General features: G+C 35.9%; 1 protein-coding gene across 1 annotated transcript in view; it reads right to left on the bottom strand.

Annotated features, from left to right (window-relative positions):
* Nucleotides 1–16561, bottom strand: part of PTPRZ1 (protein tyrosine phosphatase receptor type Z1) — a 165730-nt gene that overhangs the window by 27598 nt on the left and 121571 nt on the right. The window contains exons 14-16 of the mRNA XM_047095241.1: nucleotides 12201–12345; nucleotides 4274–4365; nucleotides 1481–1566 (exon numbers count right to left, since the gene is read on the bottom strand). Coding sequence (XP_046951197.1) covers nucleotides 1481–1566; nucleotides 4274–4365; nucleotides 12201–12345 — 323 coding nt within the window. The remainder of the gene's footprint in view (nucleotides 1–1480; nucleotides 1567–4273; nucleotides 4366–12200; nucleotides 12346–16561) is intronic.

Genomic DNA, 16561 nt, shown 5'->3' with positions numbered 1-16561 from the left:
TCCTTTGATTTCTTAAAGCTTTCTAACCTACGGCATTTTCCTTCCCTAAATATATCTTGGTTGATGTGACTCCTGGGAAGCAGTTGCGGGGTGCAAGGGGACAGTGGGACACTCATCAGGATCAGAGCTCAAAGGGGGGAAGGGGGAGGTCCATAGAGCACTTCCGGGTTGAGGGGGAGACAGAAAAGCAATGTGACACTTCTTAGAAGGGAGGGGCCAGAGGGAAGGCTGAAGATCCCTTGCTTTCTGGAATGGAAAATGTAGGTAGGCCACGGAGGCGCCTACGTGGTTCCATCTGTTAAGCATCTGACTCTTGTTTTCGGCCCAGGTCATGATCTCACACTTTGTGGGTTCAAGCCCCAAGTCAAGCTCTGTGCAGATAGTGCAGAGCCTGTTTGGGATACTCTCCCTGCCCTTTCCTCTCTCTCTTTCCCTCCAAATAAATAAATAAACTTAAAAAGATTTGTTTAAAGTATGTATATAAGTTTTAAAATCACGGACCTACGTTTGAAACCCAGCACTGCTATTTTTAGAAATTAATTACTTAAACTGAAGCATAATTAACATGTAATGCTGTATTATTTTCAGGCGTGCAGTACAACGATTCGACAATTCAACACATTACTTGGTGCTCATCACGGTGAGTGGTCTAGCCCTGCTAGTTATGACTTGTTAATTAACTTCTGTGGAAGTTGATTTCATCAGTAGTATGAATAGAAATAAAAACAAATAACTTCTAGAGCTGGGTGAAGACTAAATATAAAAGCATTTAGTACAAGGACTGGCATTATTGAGTGCTGCATAATGGTAACTTTTATTTTTTTGTGGTTGTCATTGTTAACTCTGGGCTTACAGTACCCTGTTTTGAAAAATCTGCTTAACTGATGGTTCAGTGCGCCATGGTAAATTTGCAGCAGATTTCTCTGCCACTTCTAAATATGAGTATTTTACGGAACATTGCTAGAAAAATTTTTACTGATTATGAAGTTCAAATGTTTTTTAGAAATGCATATTTTCTTAAGAAGATGGGACCTTACCTTGTATAATATTTATTACTTGTATTATACCTTGTAAATGAAATGCTTCTGTACTTACAATGGTGGAAAACTAGGAGTTTATAAGTACTTTGCTTGAAAATCGTGAAATTTAGTAGTTTAGTATAATTTATATAATTTAGGAAATTAAAAAGAATCAGTGTTACTAATTCAGATTAAAAGAAGGATACTGGAATTCTGTACTTTATGGGAGAAAATTAAAAATGTTTTTTTTTCTACTAGTATGACTTGGTTTTTAAAATGGAAAACCAATTTTCTACATTATATGGTAATCATAACACATCTCTTAAACACATAAGTGATTATGGAACTAGTATTCTTTCTAGAAGTGAAAATAGTTTCAATGTTTTTAGGTCAAGAAATAGCCTACTGCTATTAAATTTACTATTTTTGTATTATTTCAAATAAGTTTATTAAAATCATACCTCAAATTCTTCAGTAAACCCACTACTTGCATGTAAGTCTGCAACATGCTTTGGAAAGTGCTTTATTGGAATTGCTCCAACATCATCTAAGTAAATAAAAAACAATTTGTTTGGAAAAGATAATTCAACAGAAAGGAATATGCCTCTCGCTTACAAAGATTTATAAAATGCCTTCTTCTAAAGCAACTTCAAAGTTCAAGCATTCCTACAATCCTGAGTGAATCTCAGCATCCAATGAAACATTAAGCAATGGTTACCAAGTTTCTCTGTATTTACTATCAATAACTTGCATTATATAATTCTGATTTGATCATGAATCTCTTTTCCTTTCATACTCTAAAGAAACAAGAATTTTTAACGTTAAATGATAAATTCCACCAAAGCCTCACATCTTATCAATGGACTGCATCTTTTTATGGATAACATTCTTTAACATGAGTAGAAGTTGCATTTACATTTAATACATTAACACGAATGTGAGTTCTGGGTAAAAAAAATGCAGAAATAATATATTTTCAATTTTACCAAGAACTAAACATAATACGTGGTGTAATTTCAATTTAACATAGTTTAATGTTTTACAGTTATATAGTCAGATGTTTACATTCAAAAACATTTTTTATTTTTCTCTACAAATAATAGAAAACATTGACATGCAGACTATTCATTAAGGATAACGTCAAAAACCTTTGGGACTTTTAATATGTAAAATTTCAGGAACTCTTACTTAAAAATATGCTATGTAAACAATGTCATTGGATCTGTTAATTAATTGTGAAGGGGCCAAATTATTTTAACTGACTCTGTTTTTTCTCTTTCCCTCCTCTGGAAAGACTTTCTTAGATTAAACATATCACTAGTTCACAGTATGCGATTTCACAAGTGATTTCTCTGACAAGGAAACATCAAACACATTTCTCTAGAAACACTTATTTACATCAACAGATGTTCAGCATCTAGGCCCTTTAATATTTTTAAGCTTCAGTTACCAAGAATTTGTTGATTTTTTTAAAAAGTAGAATCCATCTGTTCTCTCCCTTCCGTGAGTGTACCTGAATACTAAAACTGAATTAGCCAGTTAAGCTTAAGAAACACTAGACAAAGGTGCAACTCTGCCTTCACATCTACGGAAGGATCTTGCCTGGAAGTAGCTTTTATAATTAGACAAGAAAACAGAAATAGCTTGTCACATCTAAATCATCAGTTCTTCTGGTAAAGGTCCTTCAAACCCATAGATATTATCCTGCACACCTAACCTCTTTTCACAAACTGACTACTTTTTATTTACAGTTGTGTATTTTGGTTAGTTCTTTCACAGACTGGTCTGCAAGTGAGTGAGACCAACATATCCAATTTCTGATCGTACATGAAAAGGTGCTTATTTGGGTGATCTGGAGCACAGGTGAAATGAGGAAATGCCCTTGATCACAACCCTTCTGAGAAGTAGAACAGGAGATTCTGGATTTCTTGGACAAGGTCCTGATTTGGGATTATTTACTGCTAATAATAAATTACACTGGACTTTGGATATTTCGGATAATATCATGTTAATGTGCTCCCACATGCTGGGGGAGTCTGTAGAAGAGGTATGTTTGAAAGTGAAGTGAATCAAAATGCAACAGATAACAGAGAGCTGTCAATCTCACAACTCTTAATATGCTGATGAGAAACTGTGCTGTACTCAAATAACTGTACAGAATTTTAACAGAAAAAAACCCAGAAATAAGACAGTGATGGCTAAAGACTCGAGTGGACAAAAGACGGGAAAGAGCCAAACACTTCTAATTCCTGTGCCTGCTGAGAATTACACAGAAATTGCTTCTCTTTGTTTTGTTTTTTATGTTTTTTAAATCACAAGATTTCAGAAAATGACATCTTGTGGAACTTGGGCCTCTAACAATAACCTAAAGAGTATCAATTTAAAAGGGGGTCTCTGTAAAATAGCCACGTTGTCAATTTTTTCCCTTCTATTTTGGTTTGGTGGTTTTCTGTGTCTTTATTTCTTCCTCTATCCTTCAGGGGCTTCTTCCGAAGTTCACATTTTTCTAGGCAATTCCTTTATTGTTACTGCTTTTCATTCTGAAATGTTATGAAATGTTAATTAAATAAGTGTCTGTGATCTTACAGTGTGAACTCCAGGGTCAATGGACGTCTCAGTCAAAATGACCCTGGCTAATTCTTGAGTATTGTTAACCAGGTAAGTTCTGCTAAACATAGTCGATATTTCCCCAGGTACTCAAACTGTTTGACATTGTGGCTTTAAGTATTTCAGGCAATTACACATTTCTTTGTGCGCTCATGTTTTCCTTCTACCCCACCATTTTACAGTTTTTTTTTCTAACATAATTAAGGGAGATTTTCTCACATAATTTCAGATGATCAGAAGGAAACGAAACTTTATCCTTACTTTTGTTATTCTGTCCTATTCACCCTTACTGCATTGCTTTATCCTGACTTGTTGTTCAGGTTTCCATTTAAGTAACGGAAACGACGAAGGTCAGCCTTATTCTCAAATAATCTTTTATTGCTATGTTCATGTTAACATTATATTTGAACAGTCTTGAGTTATTTTGCCATATTGTCTACCTGGCTAAGAGCGTCCAAAATTAATGAGAACAAGGCAGAAACCTGGGTGCCTGACACCCGGCTGTAATAAATACTTTGGGCAACTCAGAAGTATTACTCGTCTACGTTAGAGCCATTTACAAAGCACTGCAACAGGGACAAACCTTCCAGCATATGCTTTCCATTCAACATCTACCAGCTACTTATGGTCACACCTTAAGCTATTACCTGAAGTTGGAAAGACAGGTGTTGGAGGTGTGGATATTACTCGAGGGGAGGTACTGTCCTCTAAATAAAAGTGTGCGGTCTGAAAGCATTTCCTGGAAAGAAAAGAAAGCAATTTATGTACTAGCTGCCATAAGACAACTTCTGCGCTGAAAACTGCTTGAAAATTACGACAGAAATCTCCAGAATTAAAACATAAATGGGAATCTGTATTTTACAAAACACAAAGCATTAAAGAATTGTATGGCCTCCAAGTTTATCTCAGTTTTACATGTGCCAGATGCATACGAGTGAGTAGATACCAGACACACGCTGAAAGCAGAGGTGGCATTTGCAGACGTAGCTGGTACCCAACAGTATTTTGCTAGGATAAGGACACCTCATCACCCTGGTTACTCTCCCACTGTTGCTATATACCAGCAACAGGGGACTGGACCAGAGTGGAAGAGAAACCAGGCCCAGAGCTCTTTTCACTCCATAATTAAGTGACCACACCTTTCTGAGCAATTCAGCTGCTAGGAAAAGGTAGCTATGACTGTGGAAGTGAGATTTGACAGCGGTGATATTTTGATGGACAAGGAAGGCAGCTTTATACTGAGAGCATGAGAATGCAGTAATGACAGAACGAAGTGAGGAAATAATGAGCATGTAACCAAAAACAGGCGTGATTTTCTTTCCAACAGATGCTAGCCTTGTTGATGAGCGTTTTGAGAATGAATATATTTGGAATCAACGACAACTATGACCTACAATGTCACCTGAATCTATTTTCATTCAGATAATAAGAGTAACATCTGGTAAGAGCAGACCACAAACTATTGAGAAGAGCAAAGAACCAACTGCTGCTTTAAACTAATGCAAACCACACTTAATTAAAAAAATTTAGATAATTAAAACTGCTAATGACACTCTTTGATGTGGGTCATTTAATTTATATGAAATGTTATTCATGAGTATTTAAGTTTAACTAGAAATATCTGTGTGAGTAAAGATGCCAATCTCACTTTCCATTTAAGATTCAAGCTACAAGATATTTATTCTAATGAGCTTTAACGTAACATTTGTTCTTATGAGGACACACCTCAACTGTAACATTCTTTCAGTAGTCAGTTCCCTGTGTAAAATTCTTCAGTGGCTTCCCCAGTGGAATCAGAATGATATTCAGTTATTTCATTAAGGGCTCTAAGACTCTCTATGACCTGGTCCCCCACCTGCCTCTGGGGTCCTCTCCAACGTCCCCTACTACTAGGCTCAGGCCCACACTGGTCTTCTGCTCCTCCTTCCAAGAGGCTCCATCAGTGTCACCTTGGGACCTTGGCTCTTGACGTTTCTTCTGGCCACCTGCCTCCTTCCCATTGTTTTTGTACTTCCTGTGACAATCCTTCCCTGACCATGGTAACTAAAAGTACCAGCTCATCCCACCACATCACTATTCTTTGGCCTTTTGTCAGCTTTATGGCACTTAGCACTTTCCGAAAATCCTTACTTATGTATTTGTCTTACATGTTTTTAGTTGGTCGTCCCTCATCAGAATGTGAGCCCTGCAAAGGCAAGGTGGTCTGACTTAATGCAGTGTTATGCCTCAGTGCAAAGAACAGCAGTAAGTCCCCCCAAACTTAAAGTTGCCTGTGCCCCAAAATATTTGTTCAATGAATTCACTGCTATGACTAGTATAAAATCATGTAGTTTATTTATAGTCTTAATGTCACAAGCAAAAAAACCAAAAAACCAAAAAACAAACCCCAAAAAACAAACAAAAACCAACAGAACCACCCAAAAGCAACAACGTGCATAGTAAGGACTAGCCCCCTGCTGGGATCGTATAAGCCTTTGACAAGAGGACACGATCAAGACAACACAAGAATGTCTTCTAGTGAGAACAGGTGGTACAGGAGGAAGATGAGTGAGTGTCGAATCCAATGTCGAGGGGGCCTGAGCCAGGTTCACCTCCTGGAAAGCGGAAAGAGTACAACCGACTAGGAACAATGGGAGGGATGAGGGCCACAGGTCTCGTGATCAACTGTCCCACTGAAAGTCTCCACTGGAGCCCATGTGAAGCCAGACTGGAGCAGAAACTAGTGGGCAAGTTTGGTAGCATGTTCTGACACAATAGGAAAACACTGGGTTCGATACCTCTTTTAAGATCACAGAGTTAAATCTCTTTGATTCCTCTAAAATGGGGTTACACAAGCTGGTAAAGGGGTTTCTATTTATTTTTCAATGAATCTTAAAGTTGTAAAATGTCTTAAGGAAGCTGGTGCAACATCACCACAGACAGAAGAATTTGTTGGACAGCATCTCTGACATAGAAAGATCATCTCCGGTGACAAGGAGTCCTTTATGAGGACATCTTTAGTTGCCACATATTGCTTTCTCGTCCTAACTGAAAACTCATTCTAAGTACCTCTAAATGGTACTGCAAGAGGAGGCCATCCCATTCCACTGTTAGGCCTCCTGCTGTTATTTTTTTTGGTATCAAGCCAAAAATCTATCTCCCTGTTACTTTGACATCTTGGCTCTATTTCTGTACGTGACAGGTTTTATTTAGCTAATGGTGCCCAAGATCTTTCAGTACTTAAATGCTATCTATCTATGGCCCTCACCCCTTTTGACTTTCTTCTTGAAGTTTATACTCCACAAATACAAACAAGTTGTAGATCTCTAAATATGCCTTGTCCTGTCCTCACTTTCTCCTCCCTGCTTCAAATATGGTTCTCCTGACCAAAATGTCTTACTCACGAGTACTATCTTCCATAAAGGCAGCTCAATGGTATCTTCTCTGTGAAAAAGAGAACCTGGGTGGCCCAGGTTGGTTAAGCATCCAACTCTTTTTTTTTTTTTTAATTTTTTTTTAATGTTTTTTATTTTATTTTTGAGACAGAGAGAGACAGAGCATGAACGAGGGAGGGGCAGAGAAAGAGGGAGACACAGAATCGGAAGCAGGCTCCAGGCTCTGAGCCATCAGCCCAGAGCCCGACGCGGGGCTCGAACTCACGGATCGCGAGATCGTGACCTGAGCCGAAGTCGGACGCTTAACCGACTGAGCCACCCAGGCGCCCCAAGCATCCAACTCTTAATTTCAGCTCAGGTCATGATCTCACAGTTTGTGAGACTGAGTCCTGTGTTGCGTTCTACGCTGACAGAGCGGAGCCTGCTTGGAAGTCTCTCTCTCTTCCTCTCTCTCTGCCCCTCCCCTGCTCTCTCTTTCTCTCTCTCAAAATAAATGAATCAACTTAAAGCAAAAAAAGCCTCTCATTCCTAAGCTGCCTCTAGCATTCCAGTTTCTCTGTTTTCACTGCACCCAACACAAACTTTGATTCACCTTCACCTTTACAAAGACTATTTTGAAAAATATGTTTAATTAATCCAAGGATGGCCTTCACTTCCTGAACTCTCTGCTAGATGATTTTAAATTTTTTTTTTTTTTTTTTTTTTTTACTGATTGTTAGTTAGGGTAATTATCTTGCAATATATTTGTTTTGTGCCTATATCCTCACTATATTTTTTAAAAGATGGGGCCGTGTCTTCTGATTTATGTAAGCCCAACTCTGAAAACAGTGCCAAGGTGTTAATGATTAGATGGATTTCCAGTAGCAAGTAAATCCCACCAACCATAAGTCACTCAGCTGCATCCCAGACTTCTTGCCCACCTGTGCTTCAAATGGGATAACTTAAAACCTCAAGATATTTGGGAAGGAGAAGTGAAATATATATAGCTAGAGGAAGATGGATGGATGGACGGGTGGCTGGCTGGCTGGCTGGATAAGTAGATAGAGGATGGCTCTGAGAAAATGGGAAGAAGGCAGCCCTCATGGAATAGAAAAAGGTAAGATGAAACTTATTGGTATTAGGGTTTAACATGTTAAATATTCATTGTAGGATCTGGGTAAATACCAACTCTACTCTTTTTAGCTATGTAAACAAATATTTGTTGTTTAAGCAAATAAGTGGTCCATTAGTGTTATTTGCATAACAAAAGAACGTTATAAAATCATACCAAAAAACTTGTAAGTGGGAAAAATCAATATTAAAATAGTGTAGGATAAAGCTTTGAGGAAAGTCACACGTATTATATTCAGTCCATTTTATAGTGCAGTTTTCCCTAGGAAGTGACATTCGACTTAAGAGGCAGCATGGTCATGGGAGGCCTCCATTTTGGGTTGGTAGCTACCCTGTGTGACTCACAAATTTGAATTTCAGACCATGAGAGAATTCATATTGCTCTTCCTCCCTCTCCCCAAAACCAAAACAACTGTCTATGGGAAGTTCTTTTTTATACTGTTTTTGATGGAGTGCCATTTTGTTGATTATGCCTTTGATAGTTTTTAGATTTTAACTCTTAAAAAAGCTCTCAAAAATTTGCCCTTTGTCTTCTTTAAAAAGAACTTTTTGAAAATCTTCCTTACTGAAGTCATTTTGTATCTTAGAAACTTACGACTTGGCTCATGTAAATTCTACCTTAAAACATCTGGAAAATAATTTCAGGGCACATTATTTAATGTATGACAAGATTCAATATCTATAGTCCATCTGTTCTGTATAAGCAGTGAATGTCTTCACGTCTATGTGCTAAGTGTTGATAACTATGTCTCTTGCTAATTATCACTCAGCCATAATGAAAAAAGTGATGACTGTTTTAAACTTGTAGACATAGGTCCTATCAATCAATGTTAATCTGATTATTTGATTTACACCTTTTCATCACAGTAAGTATTTGGAATTAAAAGCTAGAAATGTATTTCCATTTTTTGGATCCTTATACAAATATAAAACCATATTTATTCATTATGCTGCATTCATCACAGAAACTCTAAAGAAGCTCGGACTGCAGTCTTAAAGATGATCTAGTGAACCTTCCCCCGAAATGGCACAGAGAGGAAAACCAGTTCCCAGGTGGATAAGTGACATGCCCAAGACCACGTAGCAAATGCCAGGCAGAAATGGGGAAGGGATCCAGATTTGTTCTGTCTTCCTACTACAACATGCTTTCTCTCAAGGCTTACACAAAACCTCAGGGACCGCTTTGAATTGGGTAAAGAGACAAAGAAAAAAAAAAGACTTATTATACCACTTTACAGTAATTTTTTATCCTAAGAAATTAGATTAGAAAAACATTTAAATATATCGGCTTGGAAAAACTCATAAGGACCATGTTACTATGAGGACTTTTGTGGGTATGCCATTCTATTTTGAACCTTTCCACACAGGCTGTGCTTTCCACAAAGGTCTAAAATGTTTCCATACTGGCTAGTGAAATCGTATTGTTTACAAATGGGTCTACATCAAAATTTGAATATATTCCCAAAAACCCCGAAGAAGGCACTAATATAGTCATCTTGTGTTGCACCAACTAGTACCCCTGGTGTATCCCTGATCTAAAAAGTTACATTTTGAAGTGAATTAATTTCAAATGGATGTGAGGACAGAGGTGTTAAATTTTGAAACGGGTAAGTAAAAGAGTGACAGATTTTATCAGAACGTTTGACAGATAGATATAAAATATACACATAAAATCATCAGAGCGCTCATTTTTTAAGCTAATGCACTCTGTGTTCAAGGTACATAAAGTGTTATTTGTGAGGAAAAGAGAAACATCTTGTTGGTGAAGGTCAAATTAGTATTTTTCGACTAGTAATTTTATCTTTTTTCTCCACATAATACAGATGAGATAATCCATTATTAATAGAAAATAAATACCATTCCAGATTTTAATTTTCCATGAAATATCAAATCATATTAAATAAGACACTTTCAAATCTACAAAAAATAAACTTGAAATACTAAGTAACAAAGATCAAAACTCTCATTTCAATCTTAAGATTGACATTTCTATCGGAAATTTATTCTAACACTCTTCATTGTGAAGTAGAATTTGGGCTTACTTTCCATCTTATTTAAAAAAATTTTACCTCTAATTCCAAATAACTTCAAACATTGGTTTGCCAGGGAAAATCAGATTAAATATAAGCCAGTAATCTGAACACATCAAGGTTGGTAAAAAGTTTGGCCAACAAACCGAGTAGGGAGTATGGAGAAAAGCAATATGAATTCTTGTTGAAAAAACATGTATAAATCATGTACTGTGTTCACGGTACTCTGCTGAGCATGGAATCTTCTGTAGAAAGAGTCATTGGCAATTATAGGAACCAGTGAAGAAAGCAGCTTTGTTTGCATCATGTTATGGACAAAACAGACCACCAACTCACATATGGTAACAAAAGTATGATCTGTTCTCTTACTGCAGTTTACTCTTTTCTGTAAAGTTGTTGGATATGAAATACAGTTGATCATGAAAACATTCTACCTTAGTCCACCCGTGTCCAACTACATGCAACTACCTGCCCCAGGCCTGTCTCAGACACACCCAGCTTACTCCTGCTTCCTGTTCTTTCCACCTGCTGTGTTCCTGCCTGGAAAGCTGTCTCCTTTATCTCCACTTTCTGAACCCTATCCGGTGCAAGCCCAGCATTTTACATTTACTCTGCTCATCCTGACCTATCAAGATTCTTTGTTCCCTGACCATTCTTAACATTAGTGATTTCAGCTGTCGTGTGTATACTTTTGTATAGTAGGTTATACATTTTTCATAGAAAATTCTCAATAAGCATGAATTTCTCAACAATAGTGACTCTTATTCATTCATCTGTTTTTGATATTTTCCAGAGTAGTCAACATGGTACTAAGCACATGAGAAACAGTCCTTAAAAATGGCAAATATTTTTGAATAAACTGAGAGAATATGTTTTAGGACAACACATAAAGAGATAAAGAGTGGCCATATGAGCTTACAGAGAGACATTACTAAACAAAAAGGAATTATAGATCTTCTGAACAAAATTCTCTTTTAAAACGAAGCAATAAATTACAAAGCTAGGATTCCTTATATCATCGTAAAGTTTTTGTTTTTCAAGACACAGTTACAATAGTTATACTGACTTACACTGTTTCCCCAGTAAACTTCCTAATTTGCAGCGTGTTCTGAATGCCATGGGATGGGAAGCTTATGGTGAGTGCAACCGTCTTTGTCCTTTAAAAGTTTTAATAGGATACAGGGGTGCCTGGGTGGTTCAGTCAGTTAAGCGTCCAACTCTTGATTCTGGGTCAGGTCATGATCTCACGGTTCCTGAGATGGGGCCCATGTCGGGCTCTGAACTCATAGTGCAGAGTCTACTTGGGATTCTCTCCCTCCCTCTCTCTCTGTCCCTCCCCTGCTTGCACATGTGCACTCTCTCTCTTTCTTTCTCTCTCAAAATAAATAAACATTAAAATCAATAAACAAAAGTTTTAATAGGATATTGATGACAGCAAAACTATATCTTATCCTCAAGGCAAGCTATAATTAACTTTAGAATTCTATGCATCTTAATATAGTCAACTTTATTTTCTAATTATATTAATATTTTAATTGCTTGATTTTTACTCTTGTGTATGGGGCTATCGGTTTTTGCTATTAGCATGCAGCTGATGTGCATCTTGTACAAAATCCACAATTATAAACAAACCATGTTTTCACTATAGCAAAAACTATGTTTTTTCTAAATAATAACTTTTGAAATTGTAACAGCTGGAGCATTTAAGCTGAGAAACTTAGATTTATGTTAAGTGCTATGATAACATTTGAAGGTTAATTAGATTACTATGAAAGTACAACTGTCAAAATACTGTATTAAATATTAACTAAGCCAGGGTTCCTCCATTTTACCCTTTAATTGTTTCACTGGTGTATGAAAAACAATCAAGTATTATATTATTATGTCTTTGGATTTACAAATTCACCTAATTCATCGTTACCTGGATAAATTAATGGTAGCTCTCAAGGAAAAAGAATGTGAATATGCTTTGAAGAACTTTCAGGTAAAACAAAAAAAAAAAAACACAGGCAAAATCTGAGCTCTATGAAATACATTTCTAAAACAAGCATTCAACTTACCTCCAGTAGATGAGAATACCCACAAGAACCACTAGACAGATAAAAGTCAGGGCTGACACGATCACGAGGGGTATAACTGCCTTCTTCTCGGATTCCAACCCCTCAGCTAGACCAATACGAGATTCATGGCTACTATTACTGGCCTCTGTAGTCAGAGAAAATCGAGAGAGTTGATATTTAAGCTTAAGGAAAAGGCACAACATTTTTCAACTGAGTATTTGCAACCTTCATTGTTGTTATTTTCCTTTAAAATTTCAAATCTATGATACAAAGAATGTCTATGATTATAAGCCAATTTGAGTAAAACAAAGCTTAAAAAGTAAGGCTGAAGAACATAGAATGTCCCAACAGAGATGAGCACCTAGGGACGGGTGCTGTGGCAGGAAGTGAGCATAATACTGCCTTGAAAAGCTTGTTAAAAGGGAAATAGAAGTATTAAAATAAGAAAATAAAAGAAGTATTAAAATAAGTTTTTAAATAAAATAGCCAGGAAAAACAATGCTACTTACTGTACCATATATAATCTTGAGTTTCCAAACTTAATCTGAATACAAGGTTTCTAATCCTGCAATTAAATAAATAGCTAGGAGCAATTAATAATTTCATGAAGAGAGAATCTTAGGAAAACCTTCTTACATTAGGATAGCCATTCACCCAGAAAACTATTTACATTGTAAATATAGGTTGCTTTTGAAGTGTTACTTTGAATGCCTTTCTTATCAACTATTTTTCTCTATCAAAAAAAAAAAAATATGGGGTGCCTGGGTGGCTCAGTCAGTTAATCATCTGATCTCGGTTTTGGCTCAGGTTTTGATCTTGTGAGTTCGAGCCCCGCACTGGGCACCATACTGATCATGTGGAGCCTGCTTGGGATTCTCTCTCTCCCTCTCTCTCGGCCCCTCCCCTGCTTGCACACACTCACGCTCTCAAAATAGATAAATGAACTTAAAAAAAAAAGAAAAGAAAAATAATATTGCATGGGAACTGAAGGAGTACATAGGTTGAAGAAATTCTTTTCAAATATGCAAGTGTAAATTATGGAAAAGCTTAAGGTCTATTCTTGGGTTAATTTCAAAAGATGGAAAATGACTATATCTGTGACCAGTTGGGTGCATTATTATTCTAGCACTTTCAAAATCACTGCAACTGGAGCTAACCTTCCAAGTTGTTCAAAAGAGTTTCAGAACTTCAGTGTATCAGTGGCCAGTCACAATGCTTCCCTTCTACACTGAGATGTGTGCAGGGGGGAAGCATGACAAGGGCACATCAGAACTGCTCTGCCATGGTGACATACTGACACTGTTGCAAAGTAAAAGCCCTCATCGCGTCCGCCTGCAGAAGTTCTGGAAGAGCTCTTTAAGTAGAACATTTCAGTTCCCCACGAGAGTCTACATTGCTTTCTACATAGCTGGCACATTAGGTTCTTTTATACCAACTATCTCACTTTAGTGATAAAGGGAACAAAAGGAATTGATTTAATTTAAAGATTTACAAATAAATTTGAGAGTAACAAATTCGTGAACACAGCACTGAGGTAGAGCTAATGGCAGAGGACTTAAGGTTTAAAACAGTAGCTTCCTTCTGAAAGATGATACACAAAGGGTCAAAAATTTAACCCACTCATATGAGAAATGTATCAATCGACAAATGATACTCATATTTCCTTAGACATTTTTTCTTATAATTCTGAATGATTTGCCTGAAAAGAGTAGAATGCAAAGGGATGACTAAAAATCACAAAACTGAATAAAAAGTGGAAATATTGTAAATCCATTGATCCCTGAGCTGTAGTTCATATTCTTGTGAGAGAAACCCAGGCTTTAGTTTCTACTGTTACTCATTTGCTCTGGTCATTACACATTGCAACAAGGCTCATCTCGAAGCCTAAATAATCCGATGGTGAATGCACTGAGTTTCCTTATAAAATTTAGGAAACCATCTTGTTTTAATACATAATTGTCTTCACACTTTTTCTATTATAACTATTATTATCTAAATGGAAAATTTGTGGCTGAACAATGAAATAATCCACTTAGAAAAGCCCCTGGTACCTAGAAATTACAAATACTGGTTCATATCATTATCAACGTCAGTCATTCTTGAAATGTGATTCCCAGAATACTGGCATTGGCATCACCTGGAATTTGTTAGAAATGCGAATTTTGCGCCCCATGCCAACCATCACAAATCTGCTGAATCAGAAACTCTCTGGACAAGGCCCAACAACCTGTGTTTTAACAAATCTTCCAGGTGATTTTGATCCATATTAAAGTTTGAGACCAATAATGTACATTAATTTATACACAAAGTGTGCTTATATAATCACACAGGTCTTCAATGACCACAAATCTTTATAGACATTTGTATATAGGTGTATATATGTATGTATGTGTGTAGATACATGCATTTTCATTTATGTATATGTATGTGCATACATATATATGAGATATGTCTGATCATACATGTGATATATATGTAAGATATATAACACATAAAATATGTAACAAATTACCATATATCACACATTGTATACATATATGCACACACATATAATCTTGTAATATAGACTTTACTCATAAGTTCTCTGGGAGGTCTGATTTTAAAATAAACCCTTTCATTGAGGAGTCAGAGTGATAAATCCATGCTAACTACATATTATGAAATCTAGGTATTTTATACAAGATGAGGTACCACATGAAATTGTGGCACTATTGGTAGAGTATGCAACTTTTGATCTTAGGGTCATGAGTTTGAGCCCCAAGTTGGGTGTAGAGATTATTTTAAAAAATAAAGAAGGAATAAAATATACCCAAATTAAAAAAAATTATATAAAAAAAGAAAGTACAGACAATCAACTGGTTCTTTTACATACTATAATGAGGAGCTAGTTGTATTGATTTTTATATTCATTAGTTGAGGCTAAAATATCTATTTTGACATGGTTCAGTAGTGTATATGAGCTACCTAAATAAGACAAGAATCTACTTGATTGGTAAACAAAGATAAGATGAATACTTTCAAATACATTTTTAGAATAAAACAGTGTAATTTTGGTATTACAAATTAAGCATTATATATATCTCATTGTCCTCAATTATGAAAGCATAGTCTCTAAGAGACAGACACCAATAACACGTTTGCAGTGTCAGTTTGTGTCAACTCCCTATGTGACCTTGATCACGTACTTTAGTATCTCTGGGTCTCAGTTTATGCATTCACAAATTGCAGATACTAATATTGGCCTTACCTCTATTGTTTTAGGGAACATGTCTTATAAAATACTCTACATTCTAGAAGTACATAATAAAATAATAAGTTTCAAAATTAGTCTGTATGCATTTGATAAAGAGGCATATTCAACTATTTTATAAGACAGAGTACATACGATTTTTTACAGATGCAGTTTTTAAAACAGGCAAGAATTTTCCCCTAACCTTGTTTGATCTCACTCCATTAACTGTGTTACCTGATGATATTGGAAGGTATATTTCTACTGTTTTGTCCTCATCAGTGGGAGAACATACACTTAATAATTAATCAAATTAGCACATTGAAAAGAAATTGCTAAGTTTCAGTCAATAATTCTGGGTTTGGCATTTTGTAATATATATAGTTTCTCCCTGATAGCATAACTTAGTAAGAACATACTGACGATATCACTGTCTAGTAAGATAAAATAAAAAGGATGAACTCCTCATATGTCTTTAAATCTAATAAAATTTTTTTAAAAAACCCCACGTACTATAATTGAAGCCAGATAACAATTCATATATATGGCAACACTAATGAATATAGTGACCTACAGATTCATTATTCATTCTCACATAGCAGAGTGTAAGTGTTTAAACTGGAATGCAATGTTAAATAGGTATCAAGTCAGAATGTAGAAAAACTTCTATCAAAATGCACAAACTTTTAATTGCTGCTGCACTGAAGGAAAAATACAACTAATTCAAGAGATGGAAATGACAAAGAGAAAAAATATGCTAATGAGACTGGTATCTATGATCTGGCTTATAAATATCCGCTTTTATGCAATAAGATTGCAAGATGCTACCTTGATCTATCTTTTGACTAATTACATTAAGATTTAAATATTTTTGTTGTTAATTTAAAAAAATGCCTTAAAATTTAATAAAAGCAAGTTATAAAATTCTTATGATCAATTCCATGAAATTATCTAGTATTTCATATGCTTAATGGTTTTCAATTTCCCTTTTTTTCCCCACTGGCATTTAAAGCAAACATCTGTATTATATATGTTGCAAGTAATCTGCTCTAAGAAACATCTGGCTTCTAAACTAATTTGCATAAAATACATTAACAAATGAAATGCATTTCTACAGAAAATGGTCTAGTGT

Source organism: Lynx rufus, unplaced genomic scaffold (assembly GCF_022079265.1).
Source record: "Lynx rufus isolate CCGP_SWC_20201006 ecotype Redwood Valley unplaced genomic scaffold, mLynRuf1.p SCAF_4, whole genome shotgun sequence".
Taxonomy (NCBI): domain Eukaryota; kingdom Metazoa; phylum Chordata; class Mammalia; order Carnivora; family Felidae; genus Lynx; species Lynx rufus.
The sequence above is the reverse complement of the archived record's forward strand: the minus strand, read 5'-3'. Positions and strand labels throughout refer to the sequence as shown.